This window comes from Drosophila willistoni, unplaced genomic scaffold (genome assembly GCF_018902025.1).
Source record: "Drosophila willistoni isolate 14030-0811.24 unplaced genomic scaffold, UCI_dwil_1.1 Seg387, whole genome shotgun sequence".
In the NCBI taxonomy this organism is placed as follows: domain Eukaryota; kingdom Metazoa; phylum Arthropoda; class Insecta; order Diptera; family Drosophilidae; genus Drosophila; species Drosophila willistoni.
Window position 1 is genome coordinate 1 of NW_025814328.1, and position 16514 is coordinate 16514.

The following is a 16514-nucleotide window of genomic DNA, read 5'->3' on the forward strand; positions in this document are numbered from 1 at the left end:
TTGCTTTGCTTTGGGAATGAGGGAAGAGGGAAGGAACAAATCGTAAAATAGAGAGTAAAATTGTTTTGTTTGTATATTGATGAATTGAGTTGCAGAAAACAAACATGTAAAATTATTATTACCAAGGACTGCAAGGGTATATAACTTCGGCATAGCCGATGCTAGCTTCTTTGATATTTTATTTTATTTATTCCTTCTAACGATTTATTGTAGCAAGAAAAGTAATAAAATTAAAGTTAAGACAATGAAACCTATAATAATCAAAATAAGAACCAGAGGGCCGGGGCTAACTTCGAGCGCGTCAAAGTTTGTATACCCTCACCTGTAGCCGTAAAAGTGGAAAAACGTTTTAACGCCAGAACGGCCTACCTACCATCTTAGCTTAGCAAATAACGAAGTTATATGCTGAAGAATATAGTCATATATTCAACATCAATACCCAAAACTTATAAATTTTTGTCCCCCTAAAAGTCAAAAGCGGGAGAACGCTAATTCATCATTAAAATTCGGGCCAATCAAATCGCATCAATATCGATCACGCCACTAAAGGGCTCACAACCATAACCTATAAATATTACTATAAGACATTTTTATACTAGTTTTAAATCATTCATTGTTTTATTCATTCATTGAATAAAGTCCCTTTTAACTCAACAAAAACAATATCTTTGTTTCCTATCAAACCAGATATACTGTATATGGAAATATACGGAAATATCAACTTTGTGTGTTACAACCATAAAATTCCAATTGTGGAACAAAAACGCCAACTGTGTGCGAATAAAATAAAACACCACTAAAAATAAACAAAAACTATGATGGAGCACCATAACCAACCCATGACATACAGCAACATAACATATTGTTCAGCGAGATGCAGCTCACTGGAGAGGCACAACGGCTCTCGCAAATTGGACATGCCAAGACCTGGCCGGAACTAAGAACATTCCTCATCAATGAATTCAAGACGCAAACCCCATGTGAGGAACTTCTTCGACGCCTCTACAAAAAATAATGTAGCAAACCAGCCTACAAAAAGTATGTGTGTGTGACAATGTAATGCACTTTAAATGTGCTGGTTACACAGTCAAGGTGCGGGATAGTATTGCACAGGGTGGCGGCCTTAAATGGGGCTGTGATTCGTGTAGTGGCTTGGCGCTCGAGATGCGAAGTTTTATGAAACGGACTGTGGATGCATTTAAAACCCTGTCAACTGGCGTTCATAAGCTCCAAGAGGAGCTTTTGGCGATGGAGGTTCAATTCAGAAGTTCTAAACTTTTGATTGAATCTCCGACGCGAAAGATGGCCAGGTTTCAGGGCGCGTCCCTCAGTCCGTCGGCTCATTCGTCTCTACCAGTTCCGGCTTTCGACATTAACCCTATGTCACCAAATGCACAGCAGCTGATATCGTTTAGGAGTAAGGCTTTGGCAGGTGTGGAGTCTCTGCCCATTTCCCCTGGGGACAGTATCCCACCTACTTACGCGATATCGGTTGTAGTTAGGAATATTGCCAATAAAGTAGTTACAAGAGGAGCTAGTAAAGTGCTGGCTGCTTCAGCTGCTGCTGCGTCTGCCGTAGCCGCTACTGCTGTGCCTAGTATTCCTAGTTCCCTTGTTGTAGTTCCACCCAAAAAGCAAACTATTATTTCGAGGCTTGATCCTAATACTACTTCTGAAGAAGTCACAGCCCACATCCAGGGCAAAGTTCAAGCACCAAACATTGCTGTGGAAAAGTTCCGTTTTTCATATACTCGGGACATTTCGTCCTTTAAAATAGGGTTCTCCACAGATATTTTTGGCCAAATATGTCATAAAGATTTTTGGCCGGAACACCTTGTTGTAAAAGAGTATACAGACAATAAAAAAGAAGAAGCGGCCTCCGATTACCTTGCTATCTGCCTCTGTGAATAACGTTCCTTCCGGCTCGTCTGCACCTGTTGGCGAGTCTAAAAACTAATTTCGTCCCTAACTCTGGCCTATCAGAACGTACGGGGACTAAAGACTAAACTGTCTAAACTCTATGTAGATAGTCTAGCTTTTGACTTTCATATTCTTGCCTTTACTGAGACTTGGCTGAAGCCTGATATTGCCGATGCTTCAATTTTCCCCTCAAAATATTTAATATATAGACTTGATCGGACTATCCGTAATGGTGGTGGCGTTTTGATCGCTGTTGACGACACCGCCTTAGAGCGGTTAGATATTATTAATGACTTAGGTGTTCTTATGGACCATAAATTAACTTTTAATCCTCATATTTCTGCTACAGTTAGTAAAGCTATGAATGTTCTTGGGTTTGGTCAAAAGAGTTTGACGATCCGTACACAACCAAAATTCTGTATACTTCTTTAATCCGTCCTATTTTAGAGTACGGATCTTGCATATGGTCACCTCAATATCAGACGCACCAAAGTAAAATTGAACCTGTTCCAAAGCAATTTCTGCTTTTCGCTCTTTGCGGTCTAAATTGGGATCGCAATGTCAATTTGCCATCATACTCCAGTAGGCTTCTTTTAATCAATCTTCCTTCTTTAATTAATCGTAGAGTAATGCTTGGTGCTATCTTTATTCATAAACTTTTAATAGGTCAAATAGACTCTCCTGAGCTATTGAACCAGTTAAACCTATCTGTACCCGTAGACCTACTAGAAATTTTATTCCTCTATTCTTAAAACACTGTCGTTCTAACTATTCTTTGCATGAACCTTTTCGAGTCCTATGTTCTGATTACAATCTTCTGTACCCGTAATCAGATCAGAAGCCTCTCTTTTCCTTGTGAAAACTTCTATTTTAGCACATTTAGCTCGTAATTAGCTGTAGTTAATCATATTTTTAATTGATTGTCCGTTTTATTTGTATTTGTCCACGCGATCGTGCCGTCCGATATGCGGCTGCGCCCCACGGTCGGTCGGGCGGGAGGTGGACAGCGCTCTGCTTGGGCTCGCGCGAAACAGGCTATGTCCTGGTCTCCTATGGGCGACTTAGTGAATAATCACTATAAAACTCCGAATCCGACATCAAGAACTTACGGGAACGCCCAAAAGTCTACAACAGTGAAAAATATTTACTGCCAACTGTGCGCGGAAATGTCAACAGTGTGTGTACAACCATAAAAATCCAATTGTGGAACAAAACGCGAACTTCTGTGCGAACAAAATAAAACACCACTAAAAATAAAAATGGCCGTAGAACTCACCGAAGCCCACCTCAATCAAGCACTGTCTTCGGTGGCTATGATGGAGCACCAGAGAATCTGAAATAATGTATAAGGAGAATAGATTTCATCATGCACCTATATCCAACCCATGATATAAGGCAACATAACATATTGTTCAGCGCAATCGAGATGCAGCTCACTGGAGAGGCACAACGACTTTCGCAAATTGGACAAGCCAACATCTGGCCGGAACTAAGAACATTCCTCATCAATGAATTGAAGACGCAGACCCCATGTGAGGAACTTCTTCGACGCCTCTACAACACCAACTATGCAGGAAACCTTCGTAAGTTTGTAATAGAACTAGAAGATAAATCGTATATTATCACAAACAAGCTTAGTCTTGAAAACGATGCAAATAACACTTTTCTTTATACAAATGCTTTAAATAACACCATAAAAGATGTAATCAACAAAAATTACCCGATACATTATTTATGAGGTTAGCTAGATATGATATAACCACAATTAGCAAGTTGGATCGTTCCAAAAAATGGAGATGCTTCGAACAAACAAAAATTCAGATTAGTCATTGACTACCGAAATTTAAATGAAGTCACAATAGATGACAAATTCCCTATTCGAGTCATGGATGAAATTCTCGACAAACTGCGAAAATGCCAATACTTCACCACCATTGATTTAGCTAAGGGTGTTGGCTAACGGCTGCGCCCTTGCGGAGCCCCGAACTGCTCGCTTTATATGATGCGGCCTTCGGATGATTTCCGAGGCGCTTTAAGGCGGCTTTAAGACACTTGCGATTGGGAAGAAATGAGATGACCAGGTTGACTTCAATCCAGTTGCTTTATTTTCTTAACCTGAAAATATAGTACAATTGTCGGCGGGGAAGGTGCAACCGCATCGACCGAGATTAATTTCAAGTGTATATTTCAAGTACAGCAAACCACGCTGTCTTTTACAAAATTCAAAGTTCTGGAAATTTCCATAGAAGAAATAAGAAAGAAAAGAATTTAAGTAACGGATCTCCAAGTTTGTCACTTCAAAGTAACTTGCGCTGTTCTTGGTCTCTCTCTCTCTCTCTCTCTTCGTTCGTTTTCTCTTTTTAGCAAAGAGAGTCTGGCTTCAGTTGGAGCTCAAACATTCTCAGACAGAGTTTGGCTACCGGTCGTTTCATGAGTCCTTTGACTGTCGTTAAAGTAACCACTCTCACTAGTCCATCGGGTCCTGCATGTGTCTCCATAACCCGACCTAGAGGCCATTCATGAGAAGGGAATCGCTCGTCCCTGATGAGCACCATGCATCCAAATGTTATATTTTCCTTGGTCTGCAGCCATTTTGGTCTCCTTTGTAATCGTGATAAATATTCCGAATTCCATCTTCTCCAAAACGGTTGTGCATAATATTGACAATTCTTCTATCGATCAATCAGAGTAACCTTAGCCAATTCCGGAGCAGGAGGTGCTAAAGGCGGTTCACTCATCAGAAAGTGACCGGGTGTTAATACCATTAAATCGTCAGTATCATTTGATAGGGGACATAACGGTCTTGAATTTAAACAAGACTCAATCTGTGCCAACACAGTTACCATTTCCTCGAATGTTAAAACTTGTTCTCCGAGAGTTCTCTTCAGATGATACTTCATGGACTTCACTCCAGCCTCCCACAATCCACCAAAGTGTGGCGCTGATGGTGGGTTGAAATGCCAGTTGATTCCTTTTCTCAATAATGTTGGCGCAATATGTTTCATAATGTACGAACAATATTCCAGTTTGTCCACTTGCAATTTTTTGTTGGCTCCAATAAAATTAGTACCGCAGTCACTATAAACGTCTGTGCATAGGCCACGTCTGCCAATGAAACGGTTAAATGCTCCTATATAAACGCATCTGAGGTCAGATCTCCAACTGGTTCCAAATGAATGGCCTTTGTCACTAGACATACGAATACAGCAATATATCCCTTCTGGGATACACGTCCTCTTCCTTTGCAGGGCGAAATATTTACGGATCCAGCGTAGTCCACTCTAACCAATGAGAATGCTCTAGAAGGGCGTACCCGTACTGCTGGTAACATTCCCATTTTCTGACCTGCAAATTGAGGCTTCATCTTAAAACATGTGATACATTTATGAATTCCAAACCGAACTGCATTGCGTCCATTAACAATCCAGAATTTCTTCCTTATAAAATTCAGCGTAAGTGAGGTTCCACCATGCAAGGTGCAAATATGACTGTAAGATATGACCAGATCTGTGAAAGGATGTTTATACGGTAATATATAAGGATATTTTTCATTTATGGGCAACACGAAATCTCGAGGCCTGCCTCCGAGACGTAAAACACGTTCGTTCAGTGTCAACAACCGACAGCGAATCCTGATCAATAGCATTACAAGGCCATTTGATGTCCGATCCTTGTAACCATGTTGGCCCATGCCACCATAATTCACACGATGCCAAATTGGTTGCACTCATGCCACGGCTTAGATAATCTGCAGGGTTATCTTTTGAGGCGACGTGTCTCCATTGCCTTTCGTCTGAGATTTCCAGGATTTTGTTTATTCGATTGGACACAAATACTTTCCAGTTGGCAGCTCCACCATGGATTCAACTGATGGTTATCATAGAATCTGACCAAAAAATAGTGTTCGAATAATTAATGTTAATTCTTAGATTCTCTTGTAGATACTTATACATTTTGGCTGCTTCAAGCGCAGCACATAACTCTGTTCTAGGTATGGTTAGTTGTTGTTTAGTTGGCGATACTCTCCCCTTTGACAATAGCAACTCTGTGTGATACTTATCCTCTCCAATTGGAAAGCGCAAGTAAGCCGCAGCTCCATATGCGCGTGACGAGGCATCGCAAAACAGGTGCAATTCAGCCACACCACCCGGTAGCCCCCATGTAACATGCCGTGGTATTCGTATAGTTACTATGTTTGGTAACTCTTTCACGAATTTCTGTCATTCTCTCTCAACAGTGTTCGGTAGTGTGCTATCCCAGCCAATTTTCTCCTTCCACAGTTGCTGCATGAGAATTTTAGCAGTAATCATTATCGGAATAAGACATCCCATGGGATCAAACAGTCGTGCAACTGATAGTATTGACCTCTTTGTAGGTGAGCTCATTGGCGGAACGACATGCAAAGCAAAACGGAACTCGTCTTCTTTGGGACTCCAGTATAGACCTAAAGTGCGAATAGTATCATTACCTTCCATGTGTAACAATCCGCTTGATTCTCGATGCTCAACTGGTATGTTCTCTAATAGCTTTGGGCAATTACTCGCCCACTTCCGTAGTTCGAATGTACCACTACAAAGCATTCCAATCACTTGGTTCTTGACATCCTCCGTTTCTGCAATACTGTCGCCATCAGACAGTATGTCATCTACATACATGATGACATGATGATTTATAACATCCACCGCCAGTGGATATTTCGCGCATTCATCCATAGCTAATTGTTTCATAACTCTCATGGCTAAATAAGGTGCGGAGCTCGTTCCAAACATTACCGTTGTGCAGGCATATTCTGCCACATAATCACTAGTGTCCGGATTCCATAGAATACGTTGGTACTGCGCGTCGTCGGGTGGAATATTAATACATCTGTACATTTTTTCAACATCCGCCATAAATACCCATTTTAGCCCTCGCCAATTGAGAATGATTCCTTGAAGATGTACGTGCAATTTTGGACCTATTGCTAGAATCTCATTAAGCGATTTTCCATTACTCGTCTTGCTCGATCCATCGAAGGCAACTCGTACCTTCGTAGTTGATGACGATTTCTTTATGACTGGGTGATGCGGTAGGTAACAATGATCGACTCCCCCCAATGCAAGATTGCTCGTCTTACTAGCCCGTGACGTTACACGTTCCATTTGACCCAGCTCCAGATACTCATTTATCGTGCCAACATAAGGCTTCTTCAAACTCGCATCAGTACGCAACCGTCTGTCCAGAGAATGTAATCGTTTTAGCGCGCCCTTATATGATTCTACAATTACCATTGATTTGTACAAGTAAGAAAAAGAAAAAAGTAAGTCTCCTAGCATCAGCTCATCGTAGACGACATTTCCCAGCAAAATATCAACTCCTTGTGGACTGAAGAAGTTAGGGTCAGTCGACGGTAAGCCCTTCAGATGAGTCCCTCTTCAAACGGCAGTCGTTTGATTGGCATGCGCTTACTCACTAGAGGTATTACTGACGCGAGCAGCTTGTATTTCGCATGTGGGTTGTAGATTGATCTTATGACTAGCTCCACCTCTGCTGCCGCATCTGTAATTTTTGTATCTGCTAATCCAGTATCGTGATGTGAGCCTGTTTGCGCCGTAAACGTAGCTGTTGAGCTGCATTCTCTGAAATGAACGAAACTCACAAGAACAAGAACTCAAGGTGCACAGAACCTTGATCAAAAAACGCTCTGAACTGTAGGGGATAGCCTTCTATCGACTCTACCCACACCATTGCTGTTGGTAATAAAACCTCGTCTTTATGCCTTACCGCAATTTCTGTCGTACTCTTTCCAATTAAAGCATTAGCAGATGCTGTTGGGATAACTCCCTTCCTTAGTGTGCCAAGCGACCTCTCGCATCCTGACTTGTCTACATGGAGTAGTGTATGATGCCGTCCTTGACATTTTTCACAATTTACCGCACCGTCACATGCATCTATTTGGTGATTTGGTCTAAGGCATCTAAAACACAGTCGATGCCTCACTACACATGCCCTTCGTTCCGATAGCCTCATCTCGTGGAATATCCTGCATACTCCGATAAGGTGTGCATCCCCTTGATACACAATGCATAGGTCTGTCTCTCGAGTAACAAATGAAGCCTTTGTGTAGTTCTGGTTAACTCGTAACCCATGTAGACCTGGCTTTGCATTCCGATGTTTATTCCGTGATAGAGTTCCCTCGATATTACCTGCTGACGCCGTAATCATTGTTCTGTACTGTGCTTCAAGATACTGACTGAGCTTCTCAAAGCTCGGCAGATTCTGCGTTGAAGATATTGACCGCTCCCAATCCACTCTTTATTGATTCGGTAATCTCTTTATCATGTAGTATACTACTAAAATTTCAGACTGTTGTCGCACATCCACACCAGTCTTCTCCAATGAATTCTGATCGAACACATCCACTTCATAGTTCGCCGCTATAAGCGTTAGATGTTCAATATCCTTAGCTGCGTCTCCAACTTCAAATAATGAAAACGATGTAAGTCCGTCAGCTTGTCGCAGTGGTGTACTCCTGTTAAAAACACCTCTTTAAACGCCGGCCACTCAATAAATTTCCCGCTGAAGGTAGGCAGTTTAACTGTTAGGAGTTTCACTTCCTCCAGACATGGTCCCATTTGTTCATGCACCGTCTGATGCAAACAAGACTCATCAAATGCAGTTGACGCCGGGATTCTCCGATCCTAATGTCTCTGCAACTCATTTCGAGTCTCAGCTACTCCCATTATGTAGGTTTCTTCGAAACAGTCTCTGATGTCTTTGTCAAAATATCTGCCCTTTATCTCCGCATTATCTCGTTCTTGCACCAGTTGGTGATGATTGCTCTGAAAATCTGCGTCAATCTGGCTTCAAGATGACTCTCGGTATGTCCCGACTCCTCCGATTTATACCGCGCCAATGACTTCTCCAGCGAAGTGAGCAAAGTGATTTGCTCCGTAGCCAACAGTAACAGTCTATCCACTGGCAATCACACTCTAAATCCAATCGCCAAGATCATTCCTCCCGGGTTTCGGCACCAAAAATATGTTGGCTAACGGCTGCGCCCTTGCGGAGCCCCAAACTGCTCGTTTTATATGATGCGGCCTTCGGATGATTTCCACCGAGGCGGCTTTGAGACACTTGCGATTGGGAAGAAATGAGATGACCATTTCTAAAACTATAGTACAATTGTCGGCGGGCACAGAAGATGCAACCGCATCGACCGAGATTAATTTCAAGAGTATAATTAAAGTACAGCAAACCATGCTGTCTTTAACAAAATTGAAAGTTCTAGAAATTTCCATAGAAGAAATAAGAAAGAAAAGAATTGAACTAACGGATCTCCAAGTTTGTCACTTCAAAGTAACTTGCGCTGTTCTTGGTCTCTCTCTCTCTCTCTTCGTTCGTTTTCTCTTTTTAGCAAAGAGAGTCTGGCTTCAGTTGGAGCCCAAACAAAGGGATTTCATCAAATTCAAATGGATCCTGAATCTATTGCAAAAACAGCTTTCTCTTTTGGAGGACCTTTTTTATAAGGATTGTCTTGTTTATCTGGATGACATTATAGTGTACTCCACTTCATTGGATGAACACATATAATCACGCAGAAAGGTATTTAACAAACTAAGAGAACGACAGAAGGTATAAAACCTAACCCAAATAAAATCAAAGCAATTACAAAATTTTCCGATCCCTAAAACCCCAAAAGAAATAAAATCATTCTCAGGATTATGAGGATTATTCCGAAAATGCATACCGAACTTTGCACATATTGCAAAACATTTAACTCTTCGATTAAAGAAAGGAGCTAAAATTAACATAAACGACCATTATATTTCATCCTTTGAAAAATTAAATTTTCTTCTTATGAACGACCCCATACTTGCATACCCCGATTTTAAAACCCCATTTTTCCTAACCACAGACGCTAGCAATATAGCTTTAGGTGCGTTCATCTGACAGGACCATAGACCTATTTCTTACGCAAGCAGAACGTTGAACGAACATGAGATCAATTATTCAGTTATAGAAAAAGAATTACTAGCAATAGTTTGGGCAACAAAGTATTTCAGACCATACCTTTTCGGTAGAAAGTTCGAAATTCTAAGCGACCATAAGCCTTTAGTATGGCCCAGCAATCTAAAAGAACCAAATATGAAACTTCACCGATGGAGAATAAAACTAAAAGAGTTTGATTACTAAATTAAATATTTACCGCGCAAAGAAAATCAGATGAAAACTTTTTAGGATCAACAGACAGCACCGCAGCTACAATACATAGTGCTCATGAGGATAATGGAAATTACATTCAAATAGTAGAAAAACCCATTAATTATTTCAACAGGCAAATAGAATTCATTAGAGGTTCAGAAGACAAAGCAGAAACATCAACCTATTTTATAAATCAAACATAAAAATAACATACAAAGAAATGAACAATGCTTACGCAAGGGATATAATCAAAAGATATCTTTGCGGTAAGAAAACTGTACTATATTTACATACTGAACAAGATTATCCCATATTTCAACAAGCCTTTATTGAAATAATACGATCGAACGCAAATACAAAAACCTCGAAATCAAGCGTTAAGTTAGAGTACCTTCAAACGTTTGCACAATTCAAAGAAATTATTATAAAACAACACAAAGAATTATAACATCCAGTAATCGAAAAAACGATTAATTTGTTTAAAGAAAAATATTATTTCCCCGATTTTCAAAACCTAATTCTCAAAACATTATTAACGAATGCTCAGTATACAATATCGCGAAGACATAAAATAGAAATACAAAACTAACTTTTGAAATAACACCTGAAACTTTTCATATCAGAGAAAATTACGTCATGGACTTTTACATGATCGACAATTTACAATTCCTTTCATGCATTGACATTTACTCGAAATTTGCAACACTTGTAGAAGTAAAGTATAGAGATTGGTTAGAAGCCAAGAGAGCAATTATGAAAGTATTCACTGAAATGGGCAAACCAATAGAAATAAAATCAGACAAAGATTCAGCATTTCTGTGTATAGCACTAAAAAATTGGGTAAAAAACGGCATTTCAGACGTAATAAGATTCCATAAAACAGTAAATGAAAAACTCAGAATTATAAATAGTGAAAATGATATCGAAGATAAATTAATCAAATTTGAAAAAATTCTCTACACATACAACCATAAGACGAGACATAAAACAACTAACCGAACACCAGCGGACATTTTTATCTAAGCAGGATCACCCGACTATAATACCCAAACGAATAAAATATATCAAATAAACAATTTAAATAAATATAGACACGACTTTGAAATCAATACTAGATTTAAACAAGCCCCATTAGTAAAGTCAAAAAATCAAATCAAAATTCAAAAAGAAAAAAAAGTTAATAAAACCAAATACTACAATTGATTAATTACAGGTCAACAACTCAAAATGACTTTTTGTGCATTATGCTATTCTTAACATTAAAATCAACATGCAGTCAATCCATTGACATAAACCCAGTAAAAGCACCGAACGGTTACTTAATATTTAAAACAGGAACCATGGACTTACCGACAAACTTTGAATATCATTATTATACCATACACCCATAGGGTGAAATGGTATATTAAAGTCGCCAAAATGTATGTAACAGGCAGAAGGAAGCATCTCCGACCCCACAAAGTATATATATTCTTGATCAGGATCAAAAACTGAGTCGATCTAGCCATGTCCGTCTGTCCGTCCGTCCGTCCGTCCGTATGAACACCTAGATCTCGGAGACTATAAGAGCTAGAGCCACCAAATTTGGTATGCAGTCTCGTGTAGTATGTACGCTTATCGAGTTTGTTTCAAATTTTTGCCACGCCCCCTTCCGCCCCCAGAATTTACATAAAACTGTTTTTCTTAAAAAGTATGGCAGATAGAAACATCAAATTTGGTTTATATACTGGTTTAGTTAGCGCGCAGAAAATAGTTGTTCCAACTTTTTTTGACCATCGCGATCAAATTTGGCAGACTAATAAATCTTATCTATTTCTATCAAACTATCAAATTTGATTGAAATCGGACTAGAAACATACAAAATATACGTATGAACGTATTTTGCTACGCGATCCATAAGGGCAGAATTGGCCGTTGGCTAGTGGCGGCGCTAGAGTGCTTGTGTGTTTGTAGAGTGAGCGAGATAGCAAATGGTATGAGCCATGTTAAAACAATTTAGTAGACATACATTTGGTTTTCGAAATTTTAAATATTGGTTTCACCTGGTGTATGGTACACCCAAGTCGGCGAGACGACTTACTTACTTCATTTAAAAGTAAATTTAACGCTAATAGACATTACATATAAAAATTTAATGCAACAAGCACAGGAATTTAAAGACATAATTCATATTTAATACCTAAGAGAAAAACTAAGTAGGGAAATTAATGGAATACAAATTGTAAAACGTAACAAACGAGGACTTATTAACGGAATTGGCTCAATATACAAATATCTTTTTGGTACTCTCGATCAAGACGATAAAAGCGAATTAGAAGAAAAAATAAATAATCTTGAAAGCAATAGCGTACAAGCAAACGAACTAAATTAAATTAATAAAGGTTTAGAAGTACTAAACAACCTCAAGGAAGAAAAGGAAAAATCAACATGCAGTCAATCCATTGACATAAACCCAGTAAAAGCACCGAACGGTTACTTAATATTTAAAACAGGAACCATGGACTTACCGACAAACTTTGAATATCATTATTTAAAAGTAAATTTAACGCTAATAGACATTACATATAAAAATTTAATGCAACAAGCACAGGAATTTAAAGACATAATTCATATACCTAAGAGAAAAACTAAGTAGGGAAATTAAGGAATACACATTGTAAAACGTAATGAACGATGACTTATTAACGGAATTGGTTCAATATACAAATATCTTTTTGGTACTCTTGATCAGGACGATAAAGCGTACAACCAAACGAACTAAATTACGAAATAGACACTATTAACAAAGGTTTAGAAGTATTAAACAACCTCAACGTTAATTCGAAAAAACTATTGAATACAACAACATCCTCCTGGCTTAAACCAAATTTATCATTTCAAGCAAATAGTAAAAACCCCTACGTTTGAAACAGTGTTTGCATTTGCTGCTACATAGCAGCAATTTCAATAAAAATATTGCTCTGCTCCTGCTACTACTCTGATTTCGAAGGGCTACGTAGCATAGCAGAGAGCACAAACGGAAAACAATTGCTCTTCTGCTCTGCTTCGTAGAATACATCGTCGGAGCACAGAGCAATTCAAGAGCAAAAAATTTTCGGTGCGCTATTTGTAGTTGTAGCAATAGTACAAGCATTAAAAGCGAGATGAGAGCGGAGAAAACAAAATCAATTTTTGTGCTACTGCTACGGAGCATTTCCTTTTCTGTTGCTCTCCCCAACCCAACTCAGCCCATGGGAGCGGAGGAAACAAAATCAATTTTTGTGCTACTGCTACGGAGCATTTCCTTTTCTGTTGCTCTCCCAACCCAACTCAGCCCATGGGCTTAAAATTTCACCCGCACCCGAAAGCTAAAACAAATTTAAATTTAAGTTTAAGGCAATGCCCCAAGAATTAATAATAAAGCATTTTCGATCAAATAACCATCGAAATAATCAAAACCTTAATTGTGAAAAATTGAGTACCAAATTATAAACAAAATTGATACTCCAATATTTACAGCTGAGAAAAACCCCTCGCTATATCCCAATGTATCCGCCTGAGGACAGGCTATTTTTTTAGGATGGGGGGAGTCATCAATTCCAAATTTTATAAATTCTAGTTATAAATTTTTCGCCTCCTAAACATCCGTTTTTTTTTATATAAACAATTGGACACTTGCAATAACAATTCTCCCCCTAAAAGTCAAAAGCGTGAAAACGCTAATTAAGCATTCGGGCCAATCAAATCCGTTTTATTCATTCATGCTTCCCTCTATGCGTTGCACACTTCTGACCAAAATTAATATTAATATTAATATCTTTTTGCAAGGGTATAAACATAAGGCAATAGAGACTTATTGGACAGCGTGTTAGTATTAGTAACCCAATAGGGGAGTGCATCGTAGCCCCTATCCGTGTGCGAAATAACATGTAATGCGTGATTGTATGTTTAAGAGATTAATGTAAGTTAATTTTATTGCAATAATTCTCGAATTATTGTACATTTAACTTATGCATTTTCTCTTCAACAGCATCGGAAATAGTTTCCATCAAGTATTGGCAATTCGCCTTGATTGACCTTTCAGCTGAGACACCTGCCATCGGCAGCCTTGCCCCCAGCAATCTCAAAATTTTTGTGGGTGAACTGTTTGCGTCAGTGTGCAATTTCTGAACCGACAATCGATTGTGGAAATCCGGGATTTAAATATATTTAACTTTTGCCTCGGATGGTATTAAGCCCCTATCCGTGTGCGAAATAAAATGTTATGCGTGGATAAAATTACCAAAATAGTTTTGTGTCTTCAAACGGCGTTAGCGAAGCAAAGTGAAAATTTCGAATGTTGAGACATATATAATTGTCAACATCGCACTTTCCGCATATCCTGCCTTCCATGTAGTCCAGGCCATACAAGCAGACCATGTGTAGGTTAAAAAAACGGTTAACGGTTAGGTTAAAAGGATGTACGAAACCTAACCTAATGCATGAAGGATGTACAGTAAAAGGATGTATTAAAATCGAACCTTTCTACGAACGAAACCTAACCGCACTCAAGAACGTTATGTAGATGAGGAGAGCATTTCGGAATTATTTTCAAGTATAATTTGCCTAAGGAGATTTTTATTCGTCTTCGGAACGGACGAAATAATTAGTATTAAGTGAATGGGTCAACATAAGGTTCCACAGTAGTTTAGAATCAATTTTAAGTTAAGTTTTCATTGAATTTCCTTTTTTTGTGTTTGTTCGCTAAATGGTTAAATTTTAAAGGAAATGGAATACAATGGCAGTGTATATTTTCGTTAGTTAATAATTTTCATTTTTCAGAATTTGAGTATGCATGTAAATTCACAATGAAAATAGATGCTTTAGCTTTATTTGGAATATGTAAACCTCCCTATTTTCAACAGCGACAACAACACAACGAAAGATCTGCGTGGGACAAATTAACAAGCTGTAAGTGTATCACAAGCCAATTTTCCCTATATTTTTATAAATCTATCTGATGAAATGAATTTATTCGGGTGAGCATTATCAAAGAGATCAAAATATTTATAGAGAAGAGAATTTGTGAGGATATTAGCGTAATCACGCCACAAAAATGTATATTTTTTTTCTTTTATTTTTTTTTTTTCACTAATGTGAAAAGTTCAATTATAGAAAAGTTAGGAAATCATGAATTAAATAGTAATCATTGGTAATAAGATCCAATATGCAACTCTTGCAACCTTTATAATCGGATTTGTACCGAGATTCCGCTATTTAGCTAAACTGTTTTTAAAATGAAAAATTTTTGTAGATCAAATTGATCAAACGTACAGCACACCCTGGTTCTAATTATTATGAATTGTTTGAATAAATATTAAGATCATTATGAATTAAAGAAGGAACTAAAGAATTCCCTGATGTAGAAGGAGTAGTCGTAGCTTTCGTTTGGGAGTCTGCGATAACTTTCGCTGGCAGGCTCATGGAGCACAATTATCATCTATAGCGCCTGCAAGAAATTATGTCCGAAACTCTTTTGTATTATTTTCTAATAAAATCCCAGGCAAGGGATTCGGTTAATATAAATAGCCGACATACATAATGTACGCTGTGAACACGCTGTGTTTTTGCTAGTCGTTTATGAATCCCATTGAGCAGTCATATGGATACTAAACATTTTCTCTAAAGTCTATCACACGCGTTCTCAATATAATTCAAGTGGTTCGGGTAACTCGGGTTGGAAATCGAGGTGAAGTCCTGGTGGAACAGCGGGAGTAGGTTTATCCGTTCATTTTTCAGGAGTAGGTTTATCCGTTCTGCCTCCATCTTATTGAGCAAAAGGATCGCAGTGTCACTAACCTTTGTGTTTTGCTGACCTATGTCGACAGTTACAGGGTGTAAACCAGGAGTGTTAGACTGCTACTTTATTTTATTGATATATATGTGTAGTTCTCTTTAACTAATACATATATAATGTCACAATTTTTTTGAGATTTGGTCGTCATGTGTCAGGTTTTATTACAAGAATATGCAGTCACATATTGTTTGTTTTGTGAAAACGAAGAGCGCAGCGACGAAAGCAGCGACGAATTTGGCGACCAAGAGGCTAACGAAAGATCCGCTCACAGTAGTGTGTACAATTATGCAGAAGAAAACGTTGAACAGAAAGAGAAAGAGAATTCACAAAGATGTAGGAGAAACAGTGGAGACGAAAAACGTTATAGTGACATTTCTATGCGTTTTGGTAAGAATTTTCGTGACATAGAGGACACTATTAGATCATTCAATGGAACAAATTCAATTGGAATTGAGGAATGGCTTTCAGAATTCGAAGATCAGGCTCTTTTGATGGACTTTAATGACCTTCAAAAATTAGTATTTGCAAAAAAGTCGCTAAGAGGCAATGCCAAGCTATTTGTTTTCATTGAAAGAGGTACTAATTCTTGGCCAAT

General features: G+C 38.5%; 1 protein-coding gene across 1 annotated transcript; it reads right to left on the reverse strand.

Annotated features, from left to right (window-relative positions):
• Positions 1 to 5219: 5219 nt before the first annotated feature.
• Positions 5220 to 6794, reverse strand: LOC124461396. The gene is made up of 3 exons (XM_047012926.1): positions 6389 to 6794; positions 5319 to 5427; positions 5220 to 5265 (listed from the first exon to the last, which is right to left on the reverse strand). The coding sequence occupies exons 1-3, from the start codon at positions 6792 to 6794 to the stop codon at positions 5220 to 5222; spliced, it is 561 nt and encodes a 186-aa protein (XP_046868882.1).
• Between the last annotated feature and the right edge of the window lie 9720 nt (positions 6795 to 16514).